Here is a 15,086-nt window from a genome sequence, read left to right on the forward strand (position 1 = left end):
CGAGGCACAGATCTGGGGAAGGGTCTGCAATGTTGAAGGTCCCCAAGAACACAGTGGCCTCCATCATCCTTAAATGGAAGAAGTTTGGAACCACCAAGACTCTTCCTAGAGCTGGCTGCCCGGCCAAACTGAACAATCGAAGGAGAAGATCCTCGGTCAGGGAGGTGACCAAGAACCTGATTGTCACTCTGACAGAGCTCCAGAGTTCCTCTGTGGAGATGGGAGAACCTTCCAGAAGGACAACCATCTCTGCAGCCCTCCACCAATCAGTTCTTCATGGTACAATGGACAGTCGGAAGCCACTCCTCAGTAGAGGGGACATGACAGCCCGCTCCTAAAGGACTTTCAGACCATGGGAAACAAGAATCTCTAGCCTGAAGAAACCAAGAATGAACTCTTTGGCCTGAATGCCAAGGAGGCAACCTGGCACCATCCCTACAGTGAAGAATGGTGGTGGCAGCATCATGCTGTGGGGATGATTTGGGGATGTTTTTCAGCGGCAGGGACTGGGAGACTAGTCAGGATTGAGGGAAAGATGAACGGAACAAAGTACAGAGAGATCTTTGATGAAAACCTGCTCCAGAGCGCTCAGGACCTCAGACCGGGGCGAAGGTTCACCTTCCAAAACGACAACGACCATAAGCACACAGTCAAGACAATGCCAGAGTGGCTTCGGGACAAGTCTCTGAATGTCCTTGAGTGGCCCAGCCAGAGCCCAGACTTGAACCCATCGCCATCCAACCTGACAGAGCTTGAGAGGATCTGCAGAGAAGAATGGGAGAAACTCCCCAAATACAGGTGTGCCAAGCTTGTAGCGTCATACCCAAGAAGACTCGTGGCTGTAATCACTTCAACAAAGGTGCTTCAACAAAGTACTGAGTAAAGGGTCTGAATGCTTATGTAAATGTGACATTTCAAGTTTTTTTTATTAGCAAAAATAAAAACTGTTTTGCTTTGTCATTTTGGGATATTGTATGCATATTGATGATGGGAACAAAATCATTTAATCAATTTTAGAATACGGCTGTAATGTGTAAAAATGTAGAAAACGTCAAGGGAATACTCCCTGAATGCACTGTACTTTGTTGACAAACATTGGAGTAAAACAAGCTTATGTTTTGGGGTCTGATGGGATATGACAGTTGAAATAAGCTAATGAGGTGTTTATAAGTTATATTATTCAAGACTCAATGGGTACAAATCATTAATTTATAAGTCCAAAAATGGATTTAGCAACTGCTGATTGCCCCATTAAAGTCCTAAATCAGCACAATATGAGGATGAAATACACTTTTCTCCACTTTTATACTTTACTAGGGGATTGATTGGAAAATATGGGTGTAGTAAATGACCAGCAACACTCTGTATTATTCAGTGTCCCATGAAATAACACCATATATAGTAGACCTTACTGAATACTCCCAACCCCTCTTCTACATCGTTACATAGAATATATATATTTGTCTCTCTAAGCCAATATGTAATTCATATGCAGTGTATTGTATTGCATTGAGTGGAGTCGTCACCACCAGCACTCTGCATATAAACTGTTACCCAGCACTATAGACCAATTTAAGTTTTGTAGACTCCATTGAGTCATTTCAATGACATATATTTGTATTTTATTAAAAGTGTATTTCTTTACATGTAGCCTACCCTATAGCTTATTAGATTTCATCATACCAGTACTGATGTACACTTTGTAAAGAAATGCTGGCATAAATAAAATAATATAAAAAATAAAACTATGTCAAATGATCAATTCATGTTTTAAAAAGTGGTTGCAATGCTGTGAAAAACAGTTGTCCTGCACTGGAGTGCAAAAAAAATCCATATTCCCAAAGTTTAGCATGTATTTGTAGGAGAACTCATCTACAAATAATAGTGAGTAGTTATTTTATGATGGAAGGTTCTTTGTAGATCAAGTCAGTCAGCTGTCGCCTGCACTGCCAGCTGCAATGTCGAACAGTGGTAATGATAACTAGACAAACTAAAGTGGTTGCTGGGACTGTGGGATAGCAGGGACTGTGAGATAGCAGGGACTGTAGGGTAGCAGGGACTGTGGCATAACAGGGACTGTAGGGTAGCAGGGACTGTGGGATAGCAGCAGCTGTGGGATAGCAGGGACTGTGGTGTAGCAGGGACTGTAGGATAGCAGGGACTGTGGGATAGCTGGGACTGTAGGATAGCGTGGACTGTGGGATAGCTGGGACTGTAGGATAGCAGGGACTGTGGGATAGCAGACACTGTGAGATAGCAGGGACTGTGGGATAGCAGACACTGAGATAGCAGGGACTGTGGGATAGCAGAGACTGTGAGCTAGCAGGGACTGTGGGATAGCAGAGACTGTGAGATAGCAGGGACTGTGGGATAGCAGAGACTGTGAGATAGCAGAGACTGTGAAATAGCAGAGACTGTGAGATAGCAGGGACTGTGAGATAGCAGATACTGTGAGATAGCAGAGACTGTCAGATAGCAGAGACTGTAAGATAGCAGAGACTGTGAGATAGCAGAGACTGTGAGATAGCAGAGACTGTGAGATAGCGGCAGCAGCTGTTGCGGATCACAACCAACTAAAAGGTGCATACACCGCCACCTACTGTACTGGAGTGCCAGTCACAGCCTCCCTATTCATCTCATTGTCTTAACTAGCCCTGTGTTTCCACCTATTGTTCTGGAATGTGAGGCCAGTCACAGCCTCACTATTCATCTCATTGTCTTAACTAGCCCTGTGTTTCCACCTATTGTTCTGGAATGTGAGGCCAGACACAGCCTCCCTATTCATCTCATTGTCTTAACTAGCCCTGTGTTTCCACCTACTGTTCTGGAATGTGAATTCATTACACGGACGGGGGAAATGGAAGACAAATTGCCCTACCAACTAACCCTACACCCATTAAAACCTCCCCACTATACCAACTAACCCTACACCCATTAAACCTCCCCACTATACCAACTAACCCTACACCCATTAAAACTCCCCACTATACCAACTAACCCTACACCCATTAAACCTCCCCACTATACCAACTAACCCTACACCCATTAAATCTACCCACTCTACCAACTAACCCTACACCCATTAAACCTCCCCACTATACCAACTAACCCTACACCCATTAAAACCTCCCCACTATACCAACTAACCCTACACCCATTAAACCTCCCCACTATACCAACTAACCCTACACCCATTAAACCTCCCCACTATACCAACTAACCCTACACCCATTAAACCTCCCCACTATACCAACTAACCCTACACCCATTAAAACCTCCCCACTATACCAACTAACCCTACACCCATTAAACCTCCCCACTATACCAACTAACCCTACACCCATTAAACCTCCTCACTATACCAACTAACCCTAAACCCATTAAACCTCCCCACTATACCAACTAACCCTACACCCATTAAACCTCCCCACTATACCAACTAACCCTACACCCATTAAACCTCCCCACTATACCAACTAACCCTACACCCATTAAACCTCCCCACTATACCAACTAACCCTACACCCATTAAACCTCCCCACTATACCAACTAACCCTACACCCATATTGTAGTATCTGGGGTGTGTTCAGCAGGATGCAACTTTTAGAATAAACATACCTCTCACCTGTAGAACAAGGAATTACGTTGGCTTTTTTTCATGGTATTTCTATCTGCAACTTTGGACAACATTTGGCTACTGAATGTGACCCATGATCAGAATGATTCTAAATTGGAAAAACTGTCTTAATATCAACCAGTTTGATTGGATCCTGGATTGCATAATAGGGGAATTACAGAATCAGGATCAATCATAACCAGATGCATAAATGAAAAAGAAAACTGGTCCTTAACTAAACTCAGATTCTGTCCTTGTAAACCCCACAGGCCCCACAAGACTCGTCTGAAGGTCCCCCTGTACCAGTTGAGAAAAATGAATGGAAGTACAGTATACTGTATATGGAGAATGTTTAGTGCTAAAAATAAGGGGTTTGTTACATCTGCGCCTACCACGCCCTCTACTGCTCATCCTGTGTCTCCCTAACCTGCCGCCACTCTCCCTCTCTCTCTCTCTCTCTCTCTCTCTGTGTGTGATTGTGTGGGCAGAGACAGGTGTGCTGGAGACAGAGCAGATCCCCACCAGCTGCAACCTGTTCCATAATCAAGACCTCTACAAATACTCAGCCCTGCCACTTTCACGCTGCCAGATCATAACCTTTGCTCAGTCAGTCTATGTTTTTAGCCGTTTGTTCCTGCTTAGATCCTGTTTTTGTGTTGTGCCTGTTTTCCCTTGCCTGACGCGGTTTTCCTCTCCGCTACAGTTCTGTCCGCTCTGACTCTGGTCCCTGTCTCCAGTCCCACGTCTCATCAGTCCAGCTACCCTGTCCTGGACCCCCCACTCTACTGCTTCCTTGGATTCCTCTCCGGACCTGCATACCCAGCCCCAACTCCCCTCGCTCCAGCCTCAGCACCTGGCTCCCTGCAACCCGCCCGAGCTTTCCCTGGCCTGCAACTCCCCTCGCTCCAGCCTCAGCACCTGGCTCCCTGCAACCCGCCCGAGCTTTCCCTGGCCTGCAACTCCCCTCGCTCCAGCCTCAGCACCTGGCTCCCTGCTACCCGCCCGAGCTTTCCCTGGCCTGCAACTCCCCTCGCTCCAGCCTCAGCACCTGGCTCCCTGCAACCCGCCCGAGCTTTCCCTGGCCTGCAACTCCCCTCGCTCCAACCTCAGCACCTGGCTCCCTGCTACCCGCCCGAGCTTTCCCTGGCCTGCAACTCCCCTCGCTCCAGCCTCAGCACCTGGCTCCCTGCTACCCGCCCGAGCTTTCCCTGGCCTGCAACTCCCCTCGCTCCAGCCTCAGCACCTGGCTCCCTGCTACCCGCCCGAGCTTTCCCTGGCCTGCAACTCCCCTCGCTCCAGCCTCAGCACCTGGCTCCCTGCTACCCGCCCGAGCTTTCCCTGGCCTGCAACTCCCCTCGCTCCAGCCTCAGCACCTGGCTCCCTGCAACCCGCCCAAACTTTCCCTGGCCTGCAACTCCCCTTGCTCCAGCCTCAGCACCTGGCTCCCTGCTACCCGCCCGAGCTTTCCCTGGCCTGCAACTCCCCTCGCTCCAACCTCAGCATCTGGCTCCCTGCTACCCGCCCGAGCTTTCCCTGGCCTGCAACTCCCCTCGCTCCAGCCTCAGCACCTGGCTCCCTGCAACCCGCCCGAGCTTTCCCTGGCCTGCAACTCTCCTCGCTCCAGCCTCAGCACCAGCACCTGGCTCCCTGCAACCCGCCCGAGCTTTCTCTGCCCTGCACCCCATCTTCCCCCTGTTTTTCAATAAATACATTGGTTACCTTATCCCAGTCTCCTCGTCTAAGTCTGCTCATGGGTTCACCCGCTCCGCGTAACAGGGTTAAATGCATGTAAAATAATAATAATAAAAAATCCTGATATTTTTTACTGTATATCTCTCAGCTATAGGACACACTTCAGAAGAATTTCCTTTGAAAAAATTTAGCGGGACTATCTGTTCCATGTAATGAATCTGTTATTCAATGTGATTGTATCGACTAATAGCAGTAAGCCCCCCCACAAAAACGTTTTTTTTGTGATATTTTTTGAATATTTCAAGGGGTCTTAAAATTCTAAATCAAATAGCAAAAGGATCCTTGGTTTGACCTTCTTAAAACAATTCCATATAGCTTAGTAGAACCCCTCTTATGGGTCAATTTCTCATACCACCAGAGGACAATGTTGACTAAAATATGGAAGGCAAACTGATTACCTTAACAGCGTGTTGTTATCTTCAAGCTGCCATCAGACTATATTCTTATAAATGGTATGTTTTAAGGAGAGTGGATTTTCCTCTCTCCTTACACAATGGGTTTTAAAGACAGAAACAGGAAGAGGACACACAGAGAGGACAGTTTTAGGACCGAAGGGGGACTATTTAGCACAGTGATCCGATTATTATCTGCTGCTTGATTTAAAATGTGTGCAATTAAAATGAATTGATACTGTAATGACTACTTAGTCAGCAAGCATGAATTGGCATTCGGTACTGCTAATACATACAAGAATAATACCATGGCATTTGCTTCATAATCAATAATCATTGTTTAAGGACCAAGAGGTTTTGTACAGTACATTTGTAGGTAGTAGCCTATGTATGAAATATACAACAATTTGCAGTCCGGTTGCAGTCTGAAATCAAATATAATTTTATTTGTCACATGCGGTGAATACAATAGGTGTAGACTTTACCGTGAAATGCTTACTTACTAGCCCTTTCCCAACAATGCAGAGTTAAAAAGTAAGAACATTTGCACACAAAAAAAATAGTAACACAAAATAAATGTGGTATGTCCTCTTGTGATATTCCTCTATAAATTATCTTTGATCCAAAAGCATTTACATATGCCGACTGGGAAGGTTGCAATTTAGTTATCAGTAATGGTCTTATGTCACTTTTGGGTGTGATAAATCTCTGAATAAGCAATGCTTTTGTCACTTCAAGATTAGACAACTGCAACTCTCTACTCTCCAGCTACCTGGACTAAATAAACTTGAGGTAGTGCTAAATCGGTCTGCTAGCATCTTGACTAGAACCCAAACATTTGATCCTACTACTCCAGTGTTAGCCTTTCCATCTAGCTTCCTGTTAAGGCAAGGGCGGATTTCAAGCTTTTACTGTTAACCTACAAAGCATTACATAAACTTGCTCCTACCTATCTTTACGATTTGGTCCTGCCTTACACACCTACACGTACGCTACAGTCACAAGACGCAGGCGTTCTTATTGTCCCTATAATTTCTAAGCAAACAGCTGAAGGCAGGGCTATCTCCTATAGAGCTCCATTTTTATGGAATGGTCTGCCGATCCATGTGAGAGGCGCAGACTCGCTCTCAACCTTTAAGTCTTTACTGAATACTCATCTCTTCAGTAGGTCCTATGGTTGACTGTAGTCTGGAACAAGGGGTGTGAAGATGAACGGCAAGGCATTGGAGTGACCCCTCCACTGGGATTCTCTGCCTCTGACCCTATTACGGGGGCTGAGTCACTGGCTTGTTAGTGCTCTCTCATGTTGTCCCTAGGAGGTGTGCATCACATCTTGCAAGGCTTTTTCTCTCGCTATACTCGTCTTGAGTGGGTTGAGTCACTGACGTGATCTTCCTGTCTGGTTTGGCGCCCCCCTCGGGCTCGTGCAGTGGGGGAGATCTTTGTGGGCTAGGCTCCGCCTTGTCTCAGGCTAGTTAGTTGGTGATCTGTTCAAATCCAATCAAATCAAATTGTATTGGTCACAAACATATATTTAGCAGATGTTATTGCGGGTGTAGCGAAATGCTTGTGTTTCTAGCTCAAACAGTACAGTAGTATTTAACAACTCACACCAATACACACAAATCTAAAAGTAAAAGAATGGAATTAAGGAATATATACATTTTAGGATGAGCATTGTCGGAAAGGCATTGACTAAAATACAGTAGAATACAGTATATACAGTATGTAAACATTACAGTGACTAGTGTTCCCATTATTAAATTGACCAGTGATTCCATGTCTATGTACATAAGGCAACAGCCTCTAAGGTGCAGGGTTGAGTAACCGGGTGGTAGCCGGGTAGTGATGGCTAATTAACAGTCTGATGGCCTTGAGATAGAAGCTGTTTTTCAGTCTCTCGGTCCCAGCTTTGATGCACCTGTACTGACCTCGCCTTCTGGATGATAGCAGGGTGAACAGGCCGTGGCTTGGGTGGTTGATGTCCTTCATGATCTTTTTGACCTTCTTGTGACATTGGGTATTGTAAGTGTCCTGGAGGGCAGATAGTGTGCCCCCGGCGATGTGTTGGGCAGACCGCACCACCCTTTGGAGAGCCCTGGGGTTGTGGGCAGTGCAGTTGCCGTACCAGGCCCAATAGGATGCTTTTAATTGTGCATCTGTAAAAGTTTGGGGCCAAGCCTAATTTCTTCAGCCTCCTGAGGTTGTGCCTTCTTCATCACACTGTGTGGGTGGACCATTTCAGATTGTCAGTGATGTGTCCAAGGAACTTGAAGCTTTTCACCTTCTCCACTGCAGTCCCGTCGATGTGGATAGGGGCGTGCTCCCTCTGCTGTCTCCTAAAGTCCATGATCAGCTCCTTCATTTTGTTGACGTTGAGGTTATTTTCCTGGTAACACTCCGCCAGGGCCCTCACCTGCTTCCTGTCTCCCTCTGGTGGTGTGGGGGCTGTGCTTTGGCAAAGTGGATGGGGTTATATCCTGCCTGGTTGGCCCTATCCGGGGGTATAGGGGGAGGGGGGAGTCTGTCCTGTTTGGTGTCATTCACCTGTCTTATCTGGCTTCCTGTGTGATCTTAAATATGCTCCCTCTAATTTTCCCATTTCTCTCTCTAGGACCATAACTCGGGACTACCTGGCCTTACTACTCCTCGCTTTCCCCATCTCCAGTCCACCTGGTTGTGCTGCTGATCCAAGTTTCTACTGTTCTGCCTGCGGCTATGGAACCCTGACCTGTTCACCAGACGTGCTACCTTGTCCCGGATCTGCTGTTTCGACCTTCTCTATCCCTCTCTCTCTCTGGACTGCACCTGCTGTTTCAACCTCTGAATGCTTGGCTATGAAAAGCCAACTGACATTTACTCCTGAGGCGCTGACCTGTTTCACCCTCTATAACCACTTTGATTATTATTTGACCGTGCTGGTCATCTATGAAGGTTTGAACATCTTGAAAAACAATCTGGCCTTAATGGCCGCGTACTCTTATAATCTCCACCCAGCACAGGTTTCTTCCTAGGTTTCTGCCTTTCAAGGGAGTTTTTCTAGCCACTTTCCTTCTGCATCGCTTGCTCTTTGGTGTTTTAGGCTGGGTTTCTGTGTAAGCACTTTGTGACATCTGCTGATGTTAAAAGGGCTCTATAAATACATTTGATGGATTGATTGAATCTCGGCTGCAATATCTGGCTATGATTGTGTTATCAGATGAGACCTTGCTGCAATGTTCAGTGTAGGTGGAGAGCCATGGTCGATGCCCTAACGCGTCACAGGGGGATGAAGAGGACTAAGGCCACACCCCGATTCTCTCCTCTCCTCCAGAAGGGTACTTGTACTTACACATGGGATTGATGTAATCATTGGCTGGAGGAATTTTCACATTGCTAAATCCATTAATATGTTTATTTTTTAAATGTACAATAAATCATTATAGCAACAAGCTGAATTACAAGTACAACTTACAATGGAATTATTAAATATTACAAGTTTACAAATATACATCACCATCAATATATACAAATAACAGACACTTGAAGTCAGTAGCGTTCGTCGGTTGTTTATCAGGTGAACCATTCCATGTGAGGGAGTGTTCAAGTCAAGTGCACACTTCAAGAGAAGAGCAGAGAATTGGATTGCCAGAGTACATTTTTGTGGCGTCTGAGTCAGTCAGTCTCAAGTTCTTTTATGTTTTCCTAAGCCCCTGCTACCAGCACACAGGTCCTTGTAGTAGTCAGACTGAATGAACCGAGGATACGCATCGTTCTCCATAAGGCTACAGACCTTCCTCTGGGCACCGTCAAAACAAGATGGGGTTGGCTTGTGGAGACTCTGAGCAATCGTGTCTCTTGTGTGGTAATCGACGTTGACCTGATTTGAGAAAAAAATGCAATAATCACACTCGACACAACCTTAAATAACCCTATTTATACACTATTATCACACATGTCAGTCGTTCTTCATCTAATTTGGTTTTAGAAGTAGGTTAAATCTATTATAGTTTTCCTTCATGTCATCCTGGAAAGTTTAAAGATTATATTCTCCCACTTTGCAGCAGGTACAGAGTTACTCATGGGGAATTTCTAAATATATATATATTTTTAAATCTGTATAACTTGCAAAGAAAGTCACTCATTTATTATCACTATAAGGAACATGAAGTGATATACATGATGGTACTGTGATAATGATAATATAATGTGTTTCTACCTCCATAGGAGAGTCACTTTGGATGAATTCTTCATAAATGCTCGTAGCTTTCCAGGCAAGCTTCTCTGGACTGGTGATGGACTTGAACTCTTCACAGGCAAGCCAAAACTCCAGATTCTCCTCACAGAACTCAGATTTCAGGAAGACCCGAAATGCCACTTGGCCACCTAGAAGCAAAATGGAGAGAAAATATTTGGGTTGATTTAGGCGTAATCTGCAGTCTGTTAGTGTGTTTTATATATTTACAAAAATATGCTATATATATATATAAAACAAAAATTACATTTATGATTGAGTAGTTTCTCTAAGGATTGTCCCCACTGTTTCTCCTCATTAACAGATTGTCTGCAAATAAAACAAAAACAAAAAGAGGTTGAAATATGGGAATAGTGTAATTGAATTGGTGTTGCAAGGTATACTGGTAGACCAGTAACATAATCAAAACGTCATGATACCAACATACAGTTTCATATAATACTACAAACATTTTCGGCCCTACCGATCTAAAGAACCCGCTATCGCCTGTTATGAAATGTTTACAATGTCAGTTGTTTACAAGTTCAGTAAATGTTTTAAGCAACAGCAATTAGTCTCTTGTGTGCACCGGTCCAATAATGTCCACTTCACTTTCATGTGTGGCAGCTGTGATCAGCAAGCCGTAACCCCTGCCAGCCCGCACTCACCTGCTTCTCACTGCCCAGTCTTCCTGCATATCTATTCCATCAGTTTTTAAAATATAATTGAACCTTGATGGCGAGCAGGGATGGAGACCCTGCTCAATCTTCTGTTATTACATTTGTATGTTTGATACACTGGAGCAGTGCACAGAACGAGCAGAATTGATACATTGTATATAATTTAATCCCTGATATAATCAAGAGCACCATGCCAATCTGGGTATAGTTTTCGCACATTCGCTGTCACACAGCAGTGCCAGAGAGGAAAAACCGCTTCGCGACAGACATGCTTGCAGCTTTAGAGCAAAGAAAACGGCATGTACTCAAACGGTTTAACAAAATATTACTCCTATAAACGGAGCTACCCTTTTATCTTCCTGCACGATTTCTGTGATATTTCACAAACCATGTCGCGGGCGGTTTTAAACTAAATCCCGGTCCGTTAATTATTGGTTTGATAACAAACAACGTTATTCAGTCATGTTACCTATCTAGCTAACGACCTGCTAACTTGACAGTAGGTCTAGGCCAGACCTATCTAGCTAACGACCTGCTAACTTGACAGTAGGTCTAGGCCAGACCTATCTAGCTAACGACCTGCTAACTTGACAGTAGGTCTAGGCCAGACCTATCTAGCTAAGACCTGCTAACTTGACAGTAGGTCTAGGCCAGACCTATCTAGCTAACGACCTGCTAACTTGACAGTAGGTCTAGGCCAGACCTATCTAGCTAACGACCTGCTAACTTGACAGTAGGTCTAGGCCAGACCTATCTAGCTAACGACCTGCTAACTTGACAGTAGGTCTAGGCCAGACCTATCTAGCTAACGACCTGCTAACTTGACAGTAGGTCTAGGCCAGACCTATCTAGCTAACGACCTGCTAACTTGACAGTAGGTCTAGGCCAGACCTATCTAGCTAACGACCTGCTAACTTGACAGTAGGTCTAGGCCAGACCTATCTAGCTAACGACCTGCTAACTTGACAGTAGGTCTAGGCCAGACCTATCTAGCTAACGACCTGCTAACTTGACAGTAGGTCTAGGCCAGACCTATCTAGCTAACGACCTGCTAACTTGACAGTAGGTCTAGGCCAGACCTATCTAGCTAACAACCTGCTAACTTGACAGTAGGTCTAGGCCAATTTGATTGCCACAGGAAGAAATTAAAAGGGTCTGCAACTCATGAGATGTGCTTCGATTCATATATAGCGTTTTCTCCTTACTGCTACAATGACATGCGGATCATAATGCATGTATATTCCTTCCTCCCATTCCTCCAGCCAAATCATAGGTAGGCATTTGCACATTTTGGAGCGGCAGATAGGTAGCCTCGTGGTTAGAGCGTTGGATCAAGCCCCGGAGCTGACAAGGTAAAAACCGGTCGTTCTGCCCCTGAACAAGGCAGTTAACCCACTGTTCCCCGGTTGGCCGTCATTGTAAATAAGAATTGGTTCTTAAACTGACCTGCCTAGTTAAATAAAGGTAAAATAAAATAGCCATTCTATGCAGTATTGTATTATACAGTGAACAGTGTAAAGTTAATGTGTTGTATTGAGTAAAAGTGTGAATGTCTGTGACGGGTTTGTTTTGTAGCACATGCACATAACGTTTAGAAAACGGGAACAAGCGTCAGGAGGACGGGGTGAACAGGACGCCACAGAGCCCCCCCCTGGCCTGGTATCATATATTTAGTAAAATCATGGTATAGTGACATTTAAAACACATACCAGAAAAATTTGATAGATATTTTTTTCAGTTTCACATACCTGTGCAGTTTTTTCCTTGAATGAGGTGAGGGACTATTGAGGAAGTTGTGGAGTCTCGATTTCCAGGGTTTATGCCTGCAGAATAAATGATAAGAACACAGAAATAATGTTCAGTGGTCTTTTTAGAAATGTATTATAGTACACTTATTTATAGGCCAGTCACATTACGATGTTTCATATGTGATGAAATTATGCAAATGTAATACAATACAAATATGGCTCATAACGCCTATAACAACTTATTTAAAATAATAATTACAAAACCAAATTACATCAACAACTTACAAAAGCCTTTTGGTCTTGTCAAGGTCTTCTGAGGCCGTCTCACAGCAAATATCCATTTGTTGTAATTATTATTTGTGTTCAATGGCTAAATACTGTGTACATATCACCCTCTCAACCCTGTTCGTTGAGTTTCCAGACCCAATTCTCAAGGAAGCTCGGTGGATTCTTTATGCTCTCTGACAAAGCCAAGAATACCCAAGCTCCACTGGCATCTCAATCCTGATTGGCTCTTCTCCATAATCACGGGGAAATCTACACTCAACAACCAGCGATGTTGAGTCACTGAGCATTGTCCCAAGCTAACAATAGCTCAACGGAGTCCCAGCCAGCACATTTGGTTCCTTGGAAATTCTACAAATGTATAATACCAGTTAAAAGTTTGGACACACCTACTCATTCGAGGGTTTTTCTTTATTTAAAAAGAAACAAAACAATTTTCTACATTGTAGAATAATAGCGAAGACATTAAAACTATGAAATAACACATATGGAACCATGTAGTAACCAACTCTGGTTCCTTGATTGTTCTCCTAGGAGGTTTAATTAACACTCTGAGAATGGACATTATAGGTTTATTTGGGGGTTTTCGAATAACTTCCTTAAAACTTTGACAGAATAATTTTTCAATAAGACTTCTAATAACACTGCGAGCTTATTTTGGGTAATCATTTTTGAACTCCAAGCACCTATTGGACACATGGTAATTAATTTCCTTACGCATTAATCATACAAACACATTTATTTGTTATTGTTACACAGCATCAGTTAGATTAAAACCTATAATCATATGCTCTCTAACCATGAATTTAGTCCACTGCGCCACCAGGATGGAGCTAGCATGTTATGTTTTTTTAGGCATACAAAGCTGTTCATTTTAGCCTATTTCAAAGGAAACAATCACTCATTAAGATCAGGTGTGGCCAATTAGTGGGCACGGCCAACACACCTGAACACAGATAGAGGATAGAGAGAGTTTTGTTAATGCTGAAAACAGAATGTATGTTTCAAAATAACATTCTTGTAACATTCTCTGAACGTTGCTAATGTTTTATTGTGGTTTATATGGAAAGTTTGAGAATATTACTTTACATAGAGCCATGACGAAACCTTGTTAATTAATGTCCTTGGAACAATTTGAGAACATTTTGAAAACAAACTTTTACAGATGCACAATCGAGAGCATCCTGTCGGGCTGTATCACAGCCTGGTACGGCAACTGCACCACCCTCAACCGTATGGCTCTCCAGAGGGTGGTGCAGTCTGCACAACGCATCACTGGGGGCAAACTTCCTGCCCTCCAGGACACCTACAGCACCCGATGTCACAGGATGGCCAAAAATATCATCAAGGACATCAACTGCCCGAGCTACTGCATGTTCACACCACTACCATCCAGAAGGCGAGGTCAGTACAGGTGCATCAAAGCTGAGACCAAGAGACTGAAAAACAGCTTTTATCTCAAGGCCATCAGACTGCTAAACAGCCACCACTAACTCAGAGAGGCTGCTGCCTACATTGAGACCCAATCACTGGCCACTTTAATAAATGGATCACTAGTCACTTTATACAATACACTCTAAATAATGCCACTTTAATAATGTTTACATATCTTACATTACTCATAGCACATGTATATACTGTATTTTATACCATCTATTGCACCTTGCCTATGCCGCTCGCCAAACACTCATCCATATACTTATATGTACATATTCTCATTCACCCCTTTAGATTTGTGTGTATTAGGTAGTTGTTGGAGTATTGTTAGATTACTTGTTAAATATTACTGCACTGTTGGAACTAGAAGCACAAGCATTTCGCTACACTCGCATTAACATCTGCTAACCATATGTATGTGATAAATAAAATTGGGTTGGATTTTGATTTGATTTGAATTAGAACCATGAGGAAGACTGTAGGAAACGTTATGCTGAGGTACTGAAATTTCCACAGAAGAATGTTTTTATTTTATTTTTTACATTCTTCTTTTAGAACATTCTCAAAGTCAAACTTTACCAGTTCGAGAACGTTCCTAGAACATTACCAACATTGAAATGAAATGTAACTATGTTTGAACTTTTAGTAAAAGTGTTGTTAAATTAACGAAATACCGAGAAACTATCCTGCACCATTCCCAGAAAGTTGTGGGAAGGTTGTATGCAAAATAACCATAGGACAACCATGGTCTCACCATGCTCTAAGAGACATATGGGTCTCAGAATGTTATGGGTCAGCTGGGCGTGCTTTTATCTGACAAGCGTCACTCCAATTCCTCACATTTACTTGCCAGGCCTTTTGTGGAATAATAGATGAGGACACATGAGAGCAACGAGATTCAGACCTCATGCTCCCCTTTATTATTGGCTAATTACAGATGTAGGATCTTAATTTGCAGAGAA

At 43.7% G+C, this 15,086-nt stretch overlaps 1 protein-coding gene across 1 annotated transcript; it reads right to left on the minus strand.

The window, feature by feature from the left end:
* Window positions 1-9,131: 9,131 nt before the first annotated feature.
* LOC115103332 (regulator of G-protein signaling 21-like) lies at window positions 9,132-12,994 on the minus strand. Its single transcript, XM_029624213.2, has 5 exons — window positions 12,688-12,994; window positions 12,403-12,477; window positions 10,243-10,304; window positions 9,960-10,126; window positions 9,132-9,620 (listed from the first exon to the last, which is right to left on the minus strand). Exons 1-5 carry the CDS (start codon window positions 12,741-12,743, stop codon window positions 9,426-9,428), a joined length of 555 nt encoding a protein of 184 aa, XP_029480073.1. The 5' UTR covers window positions 12,744-12,994; the 3' UTR covers window positions 9,132-9,425.
* Window positions 12,995-15,086: the final 2,092 nt, after the last annotated feature.

The sequence above is a fragment of the Oncorhynchus nerka genome, linkage group LG20 (genome assembly GCF_034236695.1).
Source record: "Oncorhynchus nerka isolate Pitt River linkage group LG20, Oner_Uvic_2.0, whole genome shotgun sequence".
In the NCBI taxonomy this organism is placed as follows: domain Eukaryota; kingdom Metazoa; phylum Chordata; class Actinopteri; order Salmoniformes; family Salmonidae; genus Oncorhynchus; species Oncorhynchus nerka.

Bases quoted from the DNA above. Each gene is read 5' to 3' on its own strand.
- LOC115103332 (XM_029624213.2), bottom strand. From the start codon at position 12,743: ATGGATATTTGCTGTGAGACGGCCTCAGAAGACCTTGACAAGACCAAA. The intron at 10,127-10,242 runs GTAATTTTTGTT...TTTTGCTTCTAG, and splicing joins GAAACTACTCAATCATAAAT to GTGGCCAAGTGGCATTTCGG. The intron at 9,621-9,959 runs GTAGAAACACAT...TTCTCAAATCAG, and splicing joins AAAGTGACTCTCCTATGGAG to GTCAACGTCGATTACCACAC.